The sequence below is a fragment of the Chelon labrosus genome (genome assembly GCF_963514085.1).
Source record: "Chelon labrosus genome assembly, chromosome: 10".
Lineage (NCBI taxonomy): Eukaryota > Metazoa > Chordata > Actinopteri > Mugiliformes > Mugilidae > Chelon > Chelon labrosus.
In genome coordinates, this window is record NC_140360.1 from 5,876,130 (window position 1) to 5,894,588 (window position 18,459).

General features: G+C 39.6%; 1 protein-coding gene and 1 pseudogene across 2 annotated transcripts; both read right to left on the bottom strand.

The window, feature by feature from the left end:
- Window positions 1-607: 607 nt before the first annotated feature.
- Window positions 608-2,444, bottom strand: LOC311495055 (uncharacterized protein; the record flags this gene model as incomplete). Its single annotated transcript, XM_084554367.1, has 6 exons — window positions 608-1,091; window positions 1,202-1,255; window positions 1,363-1,394; window positions 1,528-1,712; window positions 1,816-1,903; window positions 2,438-2,444. The coding sequence occupies 6 exons, from the start codon at window positions 2,442-2,444 to the stop codon at window positions 1,068-1,070; spliced, it is 390 nt and encodes a 129-aa protein (XP_084410493.1). The 3' UTR covers window positions 608-1,067.
- Window positions 2,445-2,452: 8 nt separating this feature from the next.
- On the bottom strand, window positions 2,453-18,029 carry LOC311495057 (annotated as a pseudogene). The gene is made up of 7 exons (XR_014699961.1): window positions 17,799-18,029; window positions 17,478-17,622; window positions 17,056-17,208; window positions 7,229-7,343; window positions 4,204-4,294; window positions 3,744-3,869; window positions 2,453-2,728 (listed from the first exon to the last, which is right to left on the bottom strand). The product of XR_014699961.1 is annotated as an uncharacterized misc_RNA (transcript).
- Window positions 18,030-18,459: the final 430 nt, after the last annotated feature.

Consider the following 18,459-nt stretch of genomic DNA (forward strand, 5'->3'; position numbering starts at 1 on the left):
GTTTACTTTTCTTTTTAACCGTGTCATTAGGTTCAGGTTCAGATCCACTATCTGATCGTGGTCTAAGCTTTCTTTTCCTGACTTCTTCCCACAACATTTCATCCACCGACTCGCTGTCCTCATAATGCCCATCTGACTCGTCCGACATAGTTCAGCTTACATTCACTGTACAGTTGATATTAGTTATTTGTCAGCGGTAACAAACAATTCGAATTCAAACCTTCCGCGTTCCTCCACTCTCTAACCGGAAACTCCGACAGATGTTTTGAATCCTGAACAGATACTGTATATATACAGTGAAGTGTTTTTAGGGTTGGACATTTAGAGCATCTTTTTAAATATTAAAAATGTCGCTAGCTATAACATTTGCCTGCTCTGCCCTTCCTACTAACCCATCTTTTATCCACTTTTCATGGACTCTCAGCTCTCTAAACATATGTTAAGACTTTCTTAAGACCACGTGTTCACTTTTACATTTTATAGTTGTAAATATATCCAAATATAGCCCTTTTATGTTAATGTCTTTAGATAAAACTATTTTAAAAATGAAATAACTCATAAAGACACAGCAACAATTAAAACAAGCATATGTGGTATTACAACATGCAAAGGTATCAAAAGATTTAATTTGTGTAATACAACAATGAGTCACCGCTCATACATTACACAACTGCCATTCCATGACCCGGGTGGCTGGGATCTGTCCTCTTTCGCACCCAGTTTGCATGGACTGCCCTCCTGTCCTGTGCTGTGCAGTTCCCATATCACAGTGCCACACCAAGACAGAGGATGGGCTTTTGTGGCCCTGTGAGTTTGTTAGAAGTCAACAGGAGGGTCCAGCCCTCTTCAGTTTCCTGAGGAAGAAGAGTCTCTGTTGGGCCTCCTTCACTAGGTGTGCAGTGTTCACAGACCACATCAGATCAGATGTGGATGCCCAGGAACCTGATGTCGTTCGTTGAAATGCTCAACCATCTCCCCTTGCATGAGGAGAGGAGCATGCTTTGTCTTCCTGGACCGTCTGTACCTCCTTGGTCTTGCTGGTGTTCAGAACAAGCAGACAGCTCAGTTTAGACTGGTTGCTCAGCTTCACTCTGAGGAGAGAAACACATTCACTTAAAGCAGAAACATTTGTAGCGACATCACACAGCCAGACGATCCTCAGTTAATAAACATTTAATTGAAGAGCACCCAGCTGTCTTACCATGTGCGGAGATTCTTGGACTGCGTCTATCAATGATTCTCTATGTTGGGGTTCCTTTGTAGAAGAATTAAAGGGAAAAAAACATAATTTAATTCCTTAGAAAAACCCAGTGCTGTGATCTGTAACAGTGCACATAAACAAATAATGAGAAATAAACATACCTCTCTGGAGTTGTCTGCATTTCTGTTTTCATCTATAATTGAACAAAACCAGTGAAAAACATAATTACCAGCACTGTCATGACTCAGCAGAAAACATTATCATCCATCAAAGATGTGACAAAACATAGAAAAGAAGAACATTTTCCTGCTATAAATTAAACCTACCTGTTGGACATTTTTTCTTTCTTTTGATGGAGTACAATCGCACTACTACCGTTAGAATGGCCAAAATAAACACCACACTAATGATGATGGCTACAATAACTCCCACGTTTAAAGTTTGTTCTTCACATACAGAATCAGTTGACTTAGTTCCTGATGTTATCAGTCGAAGGTTGTTTGATTCACATCTGGAACAATAAAGGGACATTTTACAGAGAAATGTACAGATACAAAAATCCATGGCCATTATAAAAATAATTGTCTCCATGTGTGATGTGAAGATTTACTTACTGTGTGTGTTGGAGACAAGATGTTAATGTTCCATCTGAAAATGTTCCATCACTGCAGTCAGAGCACACAGCGTCTGAGGAGGCTGAGCCTGCACAGACACAAATTATATGGAAGTTGAAACTAGTTCAGTCTAAAGTATGAAGAGATGAATTAATGAGTAAGTAATGTGTTGGAATGAGGTTTATTAATCTATGAAGAATCAGACTAAGGTAGAAACATGGTCTAGATGAGGGTTTTCATGTTATGTTTAACCTAAACTGAAATGAGAAAATATATTATAATCTTTGCAAGTTAATAACAATGTTTTACTAAAATAAGCTTTTCCTGAAAATCTTAATGTATTCTAAGACGATATACAGCTTGCAATAACAATCAAAGACAGGAAATCTTCAGGTATCAAGGTTCTTGATCATTTTTTTTTTTTAACTTTTTCTTTCTAAACTATTTTAGGAGGTTAATTAAAATGCTTAACTGGCCGAGCCTGAGCAGTTTCTGCTTCCTCAAAGTATCAAAAAGAATATGATAGAAGAACACAGCATCGTCTACTTGGTCGCTGGTCAAAACTGTCTTAAATCATCATAGGATTAAAATGACAAAGCAGGTTCAGTGTGTTTACACACACGTGGCATATGTTGGAAAGATTAACTCTTTACGCCTATCTAATGGTCAGAAATCTCCACATGCAGCTTTAATGAGCAAACTGTCACAAAGATCAGTTTCCTTAAACCTTGTTCTCATTTAAAACTAGAAAACCAACCTTTTTCCTTGATGTATTGTCCTGGATGACAGACCATGTGTTTCTGTGCTGCTTGACAATGGTCCTTTATTAAGTCAATACAGAAGAATCCCTCAAGTGGTTCACAAACTGTATCTGATGTTGGTGTACATGACCTGTTTACCGTCAGACCGAAACCTATCAACACATATGGAAGTTACAAAACATGCAGAAACAAAACTCCTATTCTGTTTAATCTGTTTCTGATTTAAAGGGGAATTACAGTTTATTAAACTGGGACCTTATTTCTGGTATAAAATACGATCGTTTACTCACCCATATAACTTTGGTGTCATTTGGAGTCGTTTGGAATATATTTAGATTCAGCGGACCAAAACACAGCCTCTTAATAACGCATGATCTGCCCCAAAAATTCGTTCATTTCACCAGTATTTTGTTATGATACACTAGTGCTATTCCCCGTTGAGTCCGGAATTATCTGTTATCTATTCGCGGACGTGCAGCGGTTTGTTGTTCTTCTGTTCATCTCTCTGCCTCCGCATCCTCCTTTCAATGAGCTTCTCATCCATATACTATGCTCAACATGGTAAGGACGTCCATCATAAACAAAGTCGTTGTCCACAACCTCAGAATCGGAAAAATATTCAGCCATGTTGCAAAAAAATAGCAGTAGCAAATTACAGGTAAACAAGCCGACCGTCGCCGGTGCGCGTGGCACTCAGAGATGACATCATCCAGGTCAGAGGTTAGTAGGTCAATCTACAGACCCTGGATGACGATAACAGGTAACTCTGGACTCAACGGGGAATAGCACTAGCGTACGATAACAAAATATTGGTGAAATGAACGAGTTTTTGTGGCAGATCATGCGTTATTTAGAGGCTGCGATTCGGTGCCTCAGTCACTCCCACTATATGGATATACGAGGCGCTCCGCTAGATCTAAATATCTTCCAAACGACTCTAAATGACACCAAAGATACATAAACAAACGTATTTTATGCCAGAAATAAGGTCAAGGTTGTAAAAAATGGTAATTCCCCTTTAAAGATACATTATAACAACTTCATAAAATGTGATACATCTGCATAAATTAACTTGTCTAATGTGGATTTGATTTAAGTTTGATTTATTGATGCAGAAAAAGGAAAACGGTTTCTACTGACAAATAAATAATATTAACAGAAATGTACCTGGATCACAGTTGGTGCATGGGAAGCACTCCCTACGTCCAGTAGATTTATCCATATAAGTTCCATTCATGCAGGGCAGACATGACGTACTTCTGAATTCTGTACAATCTATTTTAACTCTGTTTCCTGTTGAGAAGACAACCAGCTATTATAGTTCAAGAAATCTTTTTCAAATCTAATTCAATTCAAATACAGTCTTCAGGATAAGGAGCCTGTTACATGCAAAGCAAAATGTCATACACTGTTATCTCTTATACTGTCATTCCTATTACTACCATCATTCATTCATTCATTTTCCATAGGCGTTTGTCCTGTCCTATCCCAGCAGAGAGGCGGGGTACAACCTGGACAGGTCTCCAGTCTATCACAGGGCTAACACAGAGAGACAGACAACCATTCACACTCACATGTACACCAGCAGGAAAGGACGAGGAACCTTTAGTATTCAGTTGGATCTTACCAGGTGGACATAGTGGGCAGCATTGATCCCCTATCAGATACTCCTCTGGATTACATGTGAGGGTTTGACAGTACAAGACTTTCACAATTATCTGTGAAGACAAGTTAAAAGAAACAACGTCATAAAAACAGTCGGCTCCCATATTTCTTTGATCCATCCATCTCTCTCCTCCGACTTTAGTCTCTTAACAATAAAACATGTCTGAATTATAATAGGAGGCTTGCACAAGCATAAGCACACACACACATATATATGTATATACACTATATTACCAAAAGTATTCGCTCACCCATTCAAATGATCAGAATCAGGTGTTCTAATCACTTGGCCTGGCCCCAGGTGTATAAATTCAAGCACTCAGGCATGCAGACTGTGAAACAAGACATTTGTGAAAGAATGGGCCGCTCTCAGGAGCTCAGTGAATTCCAGCGTGGAACTGTCATAGGATGCCACTTGTGCAACAAATCCAGTCGTGAAATTTCCTCGCTCCTAAATATTCCACAGTCAACTGTCAGCTCTATTATAACAAAATGGAAGCGTTTGGGAAAAACAGCAACTCAGCCACGAAGTGGTAGGCCACGTAAAGTGACGGAGAGGGGTCAGCGGATGCTGAAGCGCATAGTGCAAAGAGGTCGCCGACTTTCTGCACAGTCAATTGCTACAGAGCTACAAACTTCATGTGACCTTCAGATTAGCCCAAGTACAGTACGCAGAGAGCTTCATGGAATGGGTTTCCATGGCCGAGCAGCTGCAGCCAAGCCACACATCACCAAGTGCAATGCAAGGCGTCGGATGCAATGGTGTAAAGCACGCCGCCACTGGCCTCTAGAGCAGTGGAGACGCGTTCTCTGGAGTGATGAATCACGCTTTACCATCTGGCAATCTGATGGACGAGTCTGGGTTTGGAGGTTGCCAGGAGAACGGTACATTTCAGATTGCATTGTGCCAACTGTGAAATTTGGTGGAGGAGGAATTATGGTATGGGGTTGTTTTTCAGGAGCTGGGCTTGGCCCCTTAGTTCCAGCGAAAGGAACATTGAATGCTTCAGGATACCAAAACATTTTGGACAATTCCATGCTCCCAACCTTGTGGGAACAGTTTGGAGCGGGCCCCTTCCTCTTCCAAAATGACTGTGCACCAGTGCACAAAGCAAGGTCCATAAAGACGTGGATGACAGAGTCTGGTGTGGATGAACTTGACTGGCCTGCACAGAGTCCTGACCTGAACCCGATAGAACACCTTTGGGATGAATTAGAGCGGAGACTGAGAGCCAGGCCTTCTCGACCAACATCAGTGTGTGACCTCACCAATGCGCTTTTGGAAGAATGGTCAAAAATTCCTATAAACACTCTCCTCAACCTTGTGGACAGTCTTCCCAGAAGAGTTGAAGCTGTAATAGCTGCAAAAGGTGGACCGACATCATATTGAATTCTATGAGTTAGGAATGGGATGGCACTTCAGTTCATAGAATGAGTAAAGGCAGGTGAGCGAATACTTTTGGTAATATAGTGTATATATATATATATATATATATATATATATATATACATATATATACAAATAAAAGCATTGTGCAGATGTGTTTAAGTATGTGCAGCAGGGAAAATAAGTATTTGAGCCCACGCTGATTTTGAAAGTTTGCCCACTTACAAAGAAATCAATGGTCTATAATTGTTACGGTACGTTTATTGTAACTGAGAGAGACAGAATACAACAAATCCAGAAAATAAACAATACAAAAAGGTTATTTATCGATTCGCACATGAGCTATTGAACTAAGCATTTGATTGAGGAAATGTGGCCAACTCCTCTTCACAGATCCACTCATTTGAGGATGTCGCTTGGTAATAACAGATTTTCTAGTAGTGATGTTCGATACCACAGATTTCCTTTCCGATCCGATACCGAGTACAGTTCAGGCTGGTATCGATGATACCGATCCGATACCGATGCTTTGTGCAAATACACCTAATGTATCTGGTAAATCTAAAAAAAAAGTAGTGCACTTCAAATAATAACTTCATAAAGAATACAAGAGCTGAAATAGCTCCACACATTACTCTGTTCACGCTCTGCCATTGTGTCTACAGATTGAGTGACTGACTGACAGATTGAGCAGCAAGCTGCTGCATTACACACTTACCCAGGCGGACGAAAAGTAATTTCCACTAACCACGTATCATTTAGACAAGCTCTCAATAGTTTAGCTACTTTCCACTGTGTTCTTGTTAATGATATAGATTACTTCAAAAGTATCGATATTTTGATTTGAGAATCGATTTTAGAGCATAAAGATCTGGTATCGATATTTCAGTATCGATCCGCACATCACTAAGGTCTGGAGACTGGCTAGGTCACTCCATAACATTAATGTGCTTTTTCTTGAGCCACTACTTTGTTGCCTTGGTTGTTTGTCTTGGGTCATTCTCATACTGGAAGACCCATCTTTCGTGTTCTGGCTGAGGGAAGGAGGCTGTCATTCAAGATTTTATGGTACATAGCCCTCTTTATCGGGCCACCTGTTTCCACTTCCATGCTTGATGGTGGGGATGGTCTCCTTGGGGTCATGCTCAACATTTCTCTTCCTCCTGACACGTACAGTTGATGCCAAAGAGCTCCATTTTGGTCTCGTCTGACCACACCACATTCTCCCAGTCCCTCTTCGAATCATTCAGATGTTCACTGGCAAACTTTAGACGGGCCTGTACATTGCATTCTTGAGCATGGGGACCTTGCAGGCGCTTCAACACAGTGTGTCACCAGTGGTTTTGTTGGTGACTGTGGTCCTAGCTTCCTTGAGATCATTAACAAGCTTCTCCCGTGTAGTTCTAGGTTGATCCTTCACCTTTCCCATGATCATCACTTCACTTTGAGTTGTTGGATGCATGTGAGATGTAAACATGACTTCAAGAACAACCCCACTGCTTCTATCCCACTAATAGAAAGAATCTCCCAGGATTAGGAGGATTAGAGGAGGAGCATTATGATTTATTATCCTGTGATTTTCTGCAGTAAAGAATTGTACCAGAAAAAATGAAGTTCTCAAAGATGTTCTTCTTGAAGTCTTGTTATATAGCAGGTACATTTTTTCTTGGCCTGAAGACAACTCAGTGAGATTTGGGATGAGGGGAGTTTAAACACTCAAGACATCAGAACAGCATCTGTAAGAAAAAATAAAGATTTACAAAAAAAAAAAACATTTTCCAGCAAGAATCCTGGTTATACATTATAGTTACAGTTACATATATCAATAACAGTGTACATTCACTATACAGTTGAGTTTCAATTTATAGATTTCACTAAAAGTTTGGACACACCTTCTCATTCAATGGTTTTTCTGTATTTTTATTATTTTCTAGATCAGGGGTGTCAAACTGATCCATGAAAGGGCCGCTGTGGCTGCAGGTTTTCATTCCAACCATGCAGCACCCATGCAGTGGGTGTGGCTGGCAAGTTTTTGTTCCAATCAAGCAAGAGGACATCTGAAACGACTGCGTGATGGCATAGACATATATAGATAGACGCGACATTGACTGTGGAGGGACGTGCCTAAAGCGCCGCCATCTTGGTACAGGGCTCGCAGAGGCAGCGGTGCATGAACATACGAAGGAAAGAGGTACTCCTCAATCTCAAAGTAGAATTATTCGCTGAATTTTGGACCGATTTCAAAACGTATTGAACTGTTAAAAACGTCACACATGTAGCTATGATAAAAATGTGGTTCTACTACCCAAATACAATTTTTACTTAATGTTATCAGCAGACTAGCTTCTGACAGAGGATTGTAAAGAAAAGATGCCGGACTTCAACTGAGCGATTTATGATCACTTTTATTGTGTAGAAACCCCATTCCTCCATAGATGTAATGCACTGTAGGAGCGAGTGGCCCTGTTCCAAGATGGCCGCCCTGTAGGCACGCCGCTCTAGTAGACGGCAGCGCTCAATGTCGCGTCTATCTATATATGTCTATGCGTGAAGGCAGTTCAGTTGATTGATTGAGCCAAGTCAGGTGTGCTGCTGCATGGTTGGAATGAAAACCTGCAGCCACATGGCCCTTTCACGGATCAGTTTGACACCTGTGTTCTAGATTGTAGATTAATACAGAAGACATCAAAACTATGAAGGGACACATGAGGAATTGTGTAGTGAACAAAGAAGAATTAAGAAAACCAGAATTAGTGATGGTGAGATGAAGCCTCATGAGGCATCGAACCACTTGAGCCAACTGGTTCGAGAAAGGGTTCATTTCTTGAAGCTTCATGTGCACACGAAACCAACTACTGGCCAGGTCTATAATCACAGGCAGCTGTAGCTCTTAACCACATAATGTGTGATGCATTGATTTTTTGTGTCTGTAATTAGTGATGGGCAATCGAGGCTTTGTTGAAGCCTCGACACGTGATTCAAAAAAAGGTTCATTACTCGAAGCTTCAGTGACACTGTGCTCTATTTTTTTTGCATCTAGTGGACAATAAAATGTAGTGCAATGGAGACGTGTCTTACTGGTTCATGCTTGTGTGGGACTTGATTTGCCATGCACATTCCTATTCGACTATGTTACATAGATATGTGGTTTAAAGTTGATTATAAGAAAATTATATACATATAACAATAAAATAAATAAAAAATGAACCAATGGGAATCGAACCGTTGCTTCCATAAGGAAAGTCCGGTGATTTCACAGTGTACCACTAATCCTGTTTGTGCCGCTGGTTTGGACTATTTTGATTACGTCACTACTACACTATGGACCGTCGCTAATTTGCACTAATGTTTATGTTTCAGCGCTTACATCAACTATTTTCATTTGCTCTGGGTATCATGGTTTAGTAGTGTTAGAGAATATTTGTACTGAATGCAACAGTGTCAAACCAAATCTCTCTTGACTCAGTCATTATTTGCTTCGAAGACTCATCTCATCTCTCCCGAAGAGCCGAGACAACCAAACCAGTGACAGTGTTTCTGAATGAAGCAGTGAAATGGTTCATACGTCACAAAACACGTAATTTGTCCTAACGAAAACATACATAGTTTTGCGCTATAGTTTTATATTAGATATATTCTATATCTTATCTGTATCTCTCTCTCTCTCTGTTTTATCTATATATAACGCTATTTAGGACTATCTATGTAAGTCTATCTATCAGTATAGTGTTATCTAACTATGTAACTAATTTATCTATTTCTCTCTGAATCTTACGATCTCACAAAATACTCAACTACTCCAACTACAGCAACAAACCAACCTACTCTGCAAAGAAACATTCAAATGAGCACCACTAAATAGGGACAGGGTATCCGGGATATCCCTGAACACACTCGATCCGCCAAGTGATATGACAAACCGAACACCTCAGGTGATTCGTTTGCCGCTGAAGCGTTCGAAGCACTTGAGTGACGTCCGAAGCACTTGACCTGCTTCGGACGTCACTCGAAGCACTTGAACTGCTTCAAACGTCACTCAGGTGCTTCGAACGAGCCACGCCTCGGCTCAGTGGTTCGATACAATTGCTTCATGAGCTACGGCGCATGTGTCGGGAGCCTCGGGTGTCAGAGGACCATCACTATCTGTAATGGCTCTTGGGAATGACTATGAATTAAAAAAAAAAAAAAAAAAAAAAAAAGTATGACCAAATAATTTCTGTACTTAAATTATCACAGGTGTATGATAAAATATTTTTTGAATATATTCTGTGTGTGTAACTTTTCCCAAAATGGTAGTATCATATGATATTGCAGGTTGTGTAATGTTTTTCTGTCACTTTAGGCAAATGGCATGGGCTTAAACAGGCAGAGGAAAGTGCTTGTGGAACTAGGAAGAGGGCACTGAATCATACCTGTCAAGTATCCCGTTTTGGCCGGGAAAGTCCCGTATTTTACCCTTCTTTCCCGCCGTCCTCCCGTATTAGTATTTTCCCGTAAATCTCCCGTATTTTAACCTGCGTTATTAAAAAATAATAATACCCCAGGCCGGGCCGAGTAAAAAAAAAAAAAAAAAAACATCCCCAGTCTGAGCTATGTCACTAGCCTCGCGATAACTGCCACCTGCAGTAGCCGACTACAGGTACTGTGGGTGGCGGTCGTCGCGAGGTTAGTGTGTGACGATAGATGATGACTGACAGCGCGAGAAAAAAAAAAGGAAAAAACAGAGATGGATGATGGACGCCACGACAGAGAAGGCACTCCTCCTGCCAAAAAACCAAAACCCTCATGTAAATCTGATTAATCCTGTGTGTCTGATTATTGTTGTCGTGACTACTGAGGTCAGGCACACCTGGATTAATCAATTTGTCCAATAATAGCAGACAGGACAACAAAGGAGCAGGCTGAAGTTCAGGAAGTAGTGCAGCTGTGCATAAAGCCAATTGTAGTTTATAAGTAGTTGACAAGTGGTGATTTTAGCTTTCTTGTAGCCTACACTTGTCTTAAAATGTAAGGGATACTGGAGCTTGGTTGGGGTGGTGGGACTGCTCGCGGCGGGCGCCGGAAAATTTCCCTTATTTTCAAATCCAAAACTTGACAGGTATGCACTGAATATGTCTCTTCCTAGCTGTCACCATCCTCTTACCTATCTTTCTCTCCTCACTCTCCTAAATCTTCAAACTATATCTCTCTCTCTAAACTCTCCAAACTATCTCCAAATTATATAAACGCTATCCAGACTCCGCAACTTGACCGCAACTCTCTATCAAAAACTCCGAGGGGTTTACAGTGCTGTCAAGCCTCGCGGCAAAATCCGAATCACTTCCTGAAGCAGTCACGTGGTACAGCCGGGCAGCGAGGCTTCGGACGTCATTATTTTTGGCCCCTCCCCTAAATGAAGCAAGCCTCGATACGCGCTTCGCGGAAACCCCGCCTCCATTACTCGACACACGCTTCGAAGCCTCGGCACGTCTCGTAACATCACAGAATGTGTTTTATATCTTATATCACACCTTTGGCTTTGATAGTTCTGCAGACTTAGCTTCCCAGTGTCAGTTTTATTTTTCCTCATTTCCCTATTCCTTGTTTGTCTTTTACCACTTCTCTAAAACCCTTTGTACACTGCCTCAGATAGAGTCATGAGTTAATTCTAATTAAAGCTCATGTGCAGTTTATCATTGCAGAAAACTAAAAAGCCTGCTGTCCTTTCTACAGCAAAGATACGTCCAGTCCCTACAGTACTCCTCAGTACCTTCTAGTTCATGGTCAGAGCTGATCTCTGATAAATGCACAATAAATAAAAGTTGACTCCTAAAGTAGAAGGGAGTAGGCTAGTTGGTTTATACAACACAAATTACATAAAAATAACAAAATTAATTAGTAATAAATTAGAAAAAATAACTGGGGTTTACCGTGCTTACTAAACCCTTCAAAAGACAAACGTTAAAGAAGAAGTATGTGGGTGGAGCTTCTTTATTTAAAAATAAATAAAAAATATAAAGAAAAGAAAAGAAATAAATAAAAAGTACATTATGGATATATATGGCTTGCGCATTTTTATCGTGTATATTTTTAACGAATTAGGCTACTTTTGAAAGTTATGGTGGTTTCATGATAGATCGATTAAAAATTACTTTTGTCTGAGCGCCGACAACGAGGTCTGAACACAAAATGGAGGATGAAGTTTCATGTTCTAGCAGATGTCTTCTGTTTATATTTCAGTAGCCTACCTTCGTGTAACAGAGTAGTAGGCCTACTCTGTCCTTCACTTGTGCTTTTTTGCTCAACAACTCCACCCTGGTATTATGAAGAGGGAGACGAGCCATAGTAGGCTACTGGAGAAGAGAGAGACAGCGTTTAGAGTATAAACAGGTCTTGCGTAAAAGTTGAATCTGAGTCATAACCAGTTGGCTACATGGATCCATCCACGAGGGACTTACCTACGACGACGGACGTAACTCAACTGCCAAAAAACAGCAACGTAGAAATCAACCAATTAACGTTAAAAACAACGCCATGAAAATTTAAAAGTTTTTTTTTTTTTAAAAAGCGAGAGACTGTGTCGTTTTTATCCGAGGTCCGTAGCAGTTGATTCCGCATACACAAAGTCAGATTCTCTTCCTCTTCCGGAATGATTCATCAGAGTAGGCTACTTACCACAAACCTCTCAGAGTCAGACTAGACTTCTCTCCAGTCAGTGAATCTAAATAAGAAGTTAAATATTGCAGTAAACAAGTGGTTAAACTCACTGGTGTTCATTATATGGCTGATATATTTTATTCACATGATATGATGACACTTTGAATTTTTATTCAGTTTGGTTGTTTTTGATTAGAAGGCTATTGAAAATATTTAAATATTAGTCTATTTTCGATTTTTTATTTTTTTTTGCAATTCTTGCTATTTGTATATGTGTTTTAATCTTATATATTCAGCTTCTCTAACTTGTTCTTCTACTTTTCACATATTTTGTATGGAGCGGTGCACAACAACACTGGTTCAAGTGAACCTGATCAAACACACTAACCACACTTTTATTCTTCATACGTACTTTGAATATTTAATATTCATGGTATGTGACTATGGTCCTATATTGAACTGCATTAAACTGAATGTGACTGTGTGTCTGATGTGGTAGTCTGCAGCACGGGGGCGCCACAGGGTACTGTGCCCTCTCCCTTCTTCTTCACCCTGTACATATCGGACTTCAGACACAACACGGACAGCTGCCACCTCCAGAAATTCTCTGACGATATAGCCATTGTCGGGCGCGTATCTCAGGTAAACGATCCCGTACCTGTACCTGGAGTTCATCGCCAACTTTGTGGACTGGTGTGCTCTGAACCACCTGCACATCAACGCCAGCAAGACAGAGATGGTGACTGACTTCAGCAGGAAACCACATCTGACTGCACCGGTGAACATCCAGGGCTTGGACATTGAGGTCGTGGAGGAATACAAGTACCTGGGTGTTCACCTAAACAACAAACTGGACTGGACACACAACACAAATGTCCTGTACAAGAAGGGCCAAAGTCGTCTCCACCTGCTTAGACGACTGAGGTCCTTTGGAGTGTGCAGGTCACTGCTCAGGACTTTCTACGACTCCGTGGTGGCTTCTGCCATCCTGTATGCAGTGGTCTGCTGGAGCAGTGGGAGCTCAGAGAGGGACAGGAAGAGGCTGAACAAGCTGGTCAGATGGGCCGGCTCTGTCCTGGACTGCTCTGTGGACTCCATCGAGGAGGTGGGTGAGAGGAGGATGTTAGCCAACACCAACAACACCAGTCTGAGTAAACAGTAATTGTCTTTTTTTGCACAAATAAATCTGCTCTTTTGCACTGCCCTTTTGCACGAAGCCTCTACCTCACCATCTCATAGTTTAAGCAATTATTTATTTGTAGAGTTTATACTACTGTTGGAGAACTGTATATACAGAATGTCTTTATAGTTTTTCTCTATATATTTTTCAGAGCATTGTTATTTTGTATATATTTTTCAAATTTGTATTGTGTTTCTTTTGGTAACTGTTTTTTAACCATGTCGAAGTCGTCATTGTCTTCTGTGTATATATTTGCCAAATTCCGTGCGACTGTGACAAGGAAATTTCCCATACGTGGGATTAATAAACATGTCTTATCTTATCTTAACTTATTGTTGTTGTACATCAGTACAATGAAATAGTATGCCACATCTGAAACATAAAGATACCCATTCACACAGACACCAGTATGGCTTGAATCGGGACCAGAGAAACAAATTTCGTTCCATCCCATGTACCAACATGTGTTGAAATGACAATAAAGAATCATTGAATCTACAATCATACAAACATGAGGGCAATAATAGTATAGAAAAAATAATAGCAATAATATCAATTCCTAAAAAGATTGAACTTTCGAATGCTTTAAAGTTATGCTTTCAAATGTATTAACTGCGTTACATTCTTTAATATATTTTGAAGTAAACTTCACTTCAGATGTTAAAACTGAAGTTAGGAACTATACATACACGTTCCCCATCTAACATTACTTTTTCCAAACAGAATTAGTTATAACTGTATAATAACTGGATTCTGAATCACATTTACTCTGCAGTGAACAGTTCACGTTAGTTAGAAACACATTCAATTAAAGCAGAAACTACTTGTTAATCAGTAGAAACATCATAGTGTAGCACAGACAGTTACCCCAGTGCTTCATGTTTACTTTTATAGCTTTAAATATAGTAATATAAATATAGCCGTTTTAAATTTAATGTGATTTTTTATTTAAAAAAAAAATATCTTCAAGTGTTCTATGAAAGGTTTTGGTTCAGAATTCAATAAATTCTGTTTGTGTCTGCACACCTTTCAGTGTCAGATTTAATTAGAAATGTCAGTGCCAATTTACAGTTCAACTTAATCCTAAAACAAGAGTTAATACTCAACCTTTTTGCCAAGAGATACAGGTCCAACCAGGACAGTCTCAAAGTGTCTATTAAGTCTGTTAAGACAGACACACTTATTATAACTCATCAGTCACCATTCATGTGGACTGAGGCAGGGTGTTCCAAGACAGAAGTTGATCTACTGATCTGTCTTTTCTGTTCTCTGAAAAGATAATTTGACAGCATCCAAATGTATAATAACTGGAACCTGAAGCAAATGTACTCCACAGAGAACAGATTAAATCTGAGAGTTTAGACTGGTTGCTCAGCTTCACCCTGAGGAGAGAAACACATTCACTTAAAGCAGAAACATTTGTAGAGACATCACACAGCCAGACGATCCTCAGTTAATAAACATTTCATTGAAGAACACACGGCTGTCTTACCTCCTGTAGTGACACTGATTTTTGGACTGGTTTTACCACATTTTGCGGATTCTTTTTAGAAGAATAAATTTAAAAAAATAAAAATTATTCATTCATTCATTCATTCATCTTCTGTACCCGCTTATTCCTGTGAAGGGTCTCGGGGGTCTGCTGGAGCCTATCCCAGCTGTCAAAATAAAAATTAAATAATTTAATTTACATTCTGTTCTTGACTATAACCGAACAAAACCAGTGAAAAACATAATTACCAGCATTGTCATGACTCAACAGAAAACATTATCATCCATCAAAGATGTGACAAAACATGATGTGAGATGAATTAATGAGTAAGTAATGTGTTGGAATGTGGTTTATTAATCTATGAAGAATCAGACTAAGGTAGTAGACTAAGGTCATGTTTAACCTTTATTAAAATGATAAACTGTTTTAATGTTTGCAACTTAAGAACAATGTTCTTCTAAAAATATGCTTCTCCTGAAAATCTTGGTGTATTATAAAATGAAGTAAAGCTTGCAAAGACAATCAAAGACAGGAAATCTTCAGGTTTCAAGGTTCTTGATAATTTATTTTTTTTTACTTTTTCTTTCTGAACTATTTTAGGAGGTTAATTAAAATGTTTAACTGGACGAGTCTGAGCAGTTTCTGCTTCCTCAAAGTATTGTAATGAATATTAAAGGACAACAGACCAACATTCACTTCGCCGTTGGTCTAAACTGGCTTAAACCATCATAGGATTAAAGCAACACTAAAGAGTTTTTAGTACCTTAAAATAATGTTTCAAAAATAGTTTCAGTGATTTATCACCTCAAAACCGGGTGAAAGCCAATTCTGTATTCGCTTTGCGGCCCTCTATTGGCTGTAACCGCACTATGTAACTTTGCTTCGTCGGGTAGCGTTTTTGTAGTTCTAAAAAGACTACAAATTTGACCTGCTTTACGGCAACGCGGCTACAAAATCCGGTAGGTTGAGGCTCAAATCAGTGAGAGAGTGAATCAGATCAGTGAGAGAACACTCAGCAGGTGTGTGGAAGATACCAGCTAGATAGTTTTTAAATTGTCATCATGACAGAGCCTGCAAAGAAAAGGAGGAGTGTACTGTCCGATGAGGTGAAGAAAAGAAAACGAGAGCATGATAAAGAAAGAGCTAAAACGAGAGTGAATATCGGACCGGCTCATACTCGATGGCGACTTGGCTTTGCTGCTGCTGGACTTGTAAGTAATACCGGTAAAAAAAATTTCAAACAGTGTGCATCGGTGTTCAATACATTGTCAATTATTTTTTCGGCTCATCTTAGCTAAGGCGTTAGCTATTGTGCTAATATGTAACTATCGCTATGGCTCATGTTAGCTAAGGTGTTCGCTATTGTACGTAACTATCGCTAAGCTAAATATCGCTGTAACTATCACTGCAAGCTAAGACAATAACTGCCAAAATAACCCCAAATGTTTGATCGTTCCCAAAGTTGTTGATTCTTAGTTCACAGCGGTCTCTGAAACTTTTTTCAACAACATTCACAAGATTTTCATAGACAATGCAAATGGATATTACATGCTAAACTGTTAGGCAATACGTTTCTTTATTTTTCATCCTTATGTAAACCTATCTGGCCATTGCTAATCTGCCGTTTCAAATTTACAGTTTCACACAGAAATAAAAATAGCAAGCAAGGTCATTATTTTGTTTTACTTCATTCTAATGTTGCAATACATCATACTTTCGTAAAATCATGCAACATACTCCTTGTCACTGGACATCCTTCGATATCGCTGATTGTTTCCGAAGCCGGTTCTGCATAAACAAATAACGTGCCTGCGACAGTAGGATGCAGTAGGCTAACTTATTTACGACGGAAGTAATGGACAATTACACTTCCAACCAGTAGGGGGACCGAAGAGGAAAACTTCTTTAGTGTTGCTTTAATATGACAAAGCAGCTTCAGAACCAAAAAATACAGGAGTGCTGCCGATATTGTTGTTTACACACATGTGGCATATTTTGGAAAGATTAACTCTTTACTCCCATCTAGTGGTCAGAAATCACCATGTGCAGCTTTAATAAGCAAACTGTCACAAAGATCAGTTTCCTTAAACTTTGTTCTCATTTAAACTAGAAAACCAACCTTTCTCCTTGATGTATTGTCCTGGATGACAGACTGTGTGTTTCTGTGCTGCTTCACATTGGTCCTTTAAGTCAATACAGAAGAATCCCTCAAGTGGTTCACAAACTGTATCTGATGTTGGTGTACATGACCTCTTTACCTTCAGACCAGAACCTATCAACACATATGGAAGTTACAAAACATGCAGAAACAAAACTCCTATTGTGTTTAATCTGTTTCTGATTTAAAGATACCTTCAGTGGTTAGAACAACTTTAGAAAATGTGAAACTATAGTCTCTTCAGTTTATGAATTCATAGGAAACATCTGCGTAAATTAACTTGTCTGATGTGGATTTGATTTAAAATTCACCAGTTGATGTTATTGATGCAGAAAAAAGGGAAAAACATTTCTACTGATAAATAAATAATAACAGAAATGTACCTGCATCACAGTTGGTGCATGGGAAGCACTCCCTATGTCCAGTAGCTTTATCAATATAAGTTCCATTCATGCAGGGCACACATGACGTAGGTCTGGACTCTGTGCAGTCTTCTTTAACTATGTTTCCTGTTGGAAAGACAACCAGCTATTGTAGGTCAAGCAATTTAAATCAATTCAAATACAATTTTCAGGGTAAGGAGCTTGTTGCTAAGTAAAGTGTCATACACTGTTATCTCTTATACTGTCATTCCTATTACTACCATCATTCATTCATTCATTTTCCATAGCCGCTTGTCCTCTGAAGGGTTGCAGGGGACTGGAGCCTATCCCAGCAGAGAGGCGGGGTCCACCCTGGACAGGTCTCCAGTCTATCACAGGGCTAACAGAGAGAGACAGACAACTATTCACACTCACATGTACACCAGCAGGAAAGGACGAGTTAACTTTAGTATTCAGTTGGATCTTACCAGGTGGACACATTGGGCAGCATTCATTCCCTATCAGATACTCCTCTGGATGACATGTGAGGGTTTGACAGCACAAGACTTTCATCACAATTATCTGTGAAGAGAAGTTAAAAGAACCAGCGTTATGTAGGAACCTGTGGTCCTCTCAATTCTCCCCCTCTCTGGAATTTAAATTTACGAAGTTGTTTTGCAGAAGAACTCGTTTAACAGATCAACCTTTTACACCTTAGCCATAAATGTGCCATGTCTGAACGCGGGACAGGCCCACGCTATCGGACCTCCCTGATGCTCTGGACGTCATCTGAGCCAAAAAGACAGATTTACACTTCTTGTGGAATTTCCCACTCTTGTTTCTGAACTAATTAGTCCTGAATCGAAAGAACATCAACGCGATGTCAGGAACTACAAAGAATTAATTAATTGACTTCTACTCCTATGGACAAAGTCTAGAAACCTTAATGTGATGTTCAATTATGTTTTAAACTTGTGATGTACTAATTTTCTTTTTCAGAGAC